Source organism: Cucumis melo, chromosome 5, assembly GCF_025177605.1.
Source record: "Cucumis melo cultivar AY chromosome 5, USDA_Cmelo_AY_1.0, whole genome shotgun sequence".
Classification (NCBI taxonomy): Eukaryota; Viridiplantae; Streptophyta; class Magnoliopsida; order Cucurbitales; family Cucurbitaceae; genus Cucumis; species Cucumis melo.
Genome location: NC_066861.1, coordinates 24227934 through 24230334, shown reverse-complemented (window position 1 = coordinate 24230334; position 2401 = coordinate 24227934). Strand labels below are relative to the sequence as shown.

General features: G+C 40.1%; 1 protein-coding gene across 1 annotated transcript; it reads left to right on the top strand.

Annotated features, from left to right (window-relative positions):
* The first annotated feature begins 776 nt into the window (after positions 1–776).
* Positions 777–2189, top strand: LOC127149609 (uncharacterized). Its single transcript, XM_051085406.1, has 5 exons — positions 777–959; positions 1050–1265; positions 1341–1532; positions 1614–1968; positions 2054–2189. Exons 1-4 carry the CDS (start codon positions 801–803, stop codon positions 1959–1961), a joined length of 915 nt encoding a protein of 304 aa, XP_050941363.1. The 5' UTR covers positions 777–800; the 3' UTR covers positions 1962–1968; positions 2054–2189.
* Positions 2190–2401: the final 212 nt, after the last annotated feature.

The following is a 2401-nucleotide window of genomic DNA, read 5'->3' as shown; positions in this document are numbered from 1 at the left end:
TAGGATTTTCTTTTGGAATAGATTTTTGTTTGTTAAATGTATTTTTGTATAGAGTGTGTGTAATTTGTAGTTGAATTGAAATTTGAAATTTGAATGGTTTAGGATTTTTGTTTTAGAAAATTGAATAAAATTGAATGGGGGTTGAATTGGGGGAGAGGTTTATTGTTAAATTGAAAATTGAATTGGGAGGGGGGTTTATATTTGAATTGAAAATTGAAAATTGAAAATTGAAATGGGGGGGGGGGGGGGGGGGGGGGGAATTTAGTTGAATGGAAAATTGAAATTGGAGAGGGGGGGGGGGGGGGAGTGAAGTTAATAGTTAAATTTAAAATTGAATTAGAGGGAGGGGGTTTAAGTTAAATTGAAAATTGAGATTGGGGGGGGGGGGGGGGGGGGGAGGGGAATTTATAGTTGAATGGAAAATTGAAATTGGAGGGGGGGGGGGGAGTGGAGTTAATAGTTAAATTTAAAATTGAATTGGAGGGAGGGTGTTTAAGTTAAATTGAAAATTGAGATTGGGGGGGGGGGGGGGGGGGAGGGGAATTTATAGTTGAATGAAAAATTGAAATTTGAAGGGGGGGGGGGGGGAGTTAATAGTTAAATTGAATTGGGAATGTAATATGTGTGTTAAGATTTGTTTTTGCTATCCTGCAGTTATGGTAGCATTTTTTGTTTTGAATTTGTTTATGTTTGGGATGGCTATCCTGCAGTTATGGTAGCCTTTTTTGTTTTGAATTTGTTTATGGTAGTCTCGACTCTTGGAGTTAGAGCGCCACGTTGCAATAAATGGGCGCATTCCGATGACGATCGCCCCTGGAGCGGAGAAGCCTATTTCTCCACACGCCGTTCGCTTCAGCCAAGCGATAGGCGTGTGCGTGCGAAAGACATTTTCCGTCCGCTGTCTTAAGTGGACGGACGTTGGGAGAGAATACATTGAGGTCGTCAAGGGCGACCTCCAGGTAATTAAATGCACTACACATTTATATATGATTTCATTTGAAACATATCTAACTTTAACCAATCTAATGTGTTATGTTTGTAATGTGCAGCGATTCTTTGTGCTTGATTTCAACGATCAAGCAATGAACAGGTTTGTTGAGCATCAGATGCTCACGACCTTTAAAGAGTTCCGGGCCGACTGTCATAAACATTTCAAAAAGTACAGCGACCCGGAGGAGGCTCGTGCCAACCCACCAAACGCATTGGTTGGACGTGATGAGGATTGGCACTTCCTCTGCGACCATTATATCAGCCGTGCATTCCAGGTATTTGTCATGATTAATTATGATAACAAGTTTTTATATGTATAAGAAATAAACAATATAATTGTTTTAATGCAGGAGCAATCACGGAAAAACAAGGCTGCTCGACAGAAGCAGCCTTACAATCATAGTAGCGGGTCGAAGTCGTTTCTACAACGACAGTATGAGCTCGCTGAAAGAAGAGGGCAGCCGGTCGATCGTGTGGAATTGTTCCGGGAAACACACGTTCGAGCTGGGACATTCGTGTCGCAGGCCGCCGAGGATGCGCATGTAAGTTATACCCTTATTAATTATCCACTTTTATTATATATTTTAGCGCGTTACCTAACATAATTTTTAAATTTGTTGCAGAATCAAATGCTGGAACTCCAATCCCAGCCTACCCCAGAGGGTAGTCAGCCACTCTCTGAGGATGAGATATGCGATCAGGTGTTGGGTCGACGACCAGGCTACTCAAAAGGCCTTGGTTGGGGACCCAAGCCGAAGGCCCGCAGAACGGCAAGTGCAAGCAGTTCGTCGACATCTTGTTCGCAGTCCACACAAAAAGAGATTGAATTACAAGCTAAACTTCATGAAGCTTTGGAACGGATTGAAGTACAAGATAGAAATCACCAAGCATTAGCTTCACAAGTGGAAGCTATGAAAAAGATGATTGAAGACCTAACTCGTGCACAACAGGGACCACCACATGATCCCTAGCCCTGCGGTACGTCGTATATGTCTCTATTATTCTTAAGTTTTTGCAATATATGATTATGTATTAAACTTAGTTATTTTTATACCATTTTTAGGACCGAAGGTGTAGAATGACGCGCATACGCACCTCGTTGGGAGATTGGGTCTTATGTTTATGTTTTTTGTATATTGAAAACTATATTTTCTTGTAGTCAACTTATTCGTATTATTAATTTTAATTCTATTTTTTAATTTGTGTTTGTATATTTATTAATTTAATCCAAAACGTCGCCAAATTTTTTTGAGCAATCCGAACATCATTGTGAATGTTTGAGCAAAATATTATAAGGAAAAAAGTAAAAATAAAATATTTAAAAAATATATAAAAAATATTTCCCGACGTTCATTACGTCGGGAAAAAAACGTCGAAAAATAGGCTTTCCCGACGCCGTGAGATGCGTCGG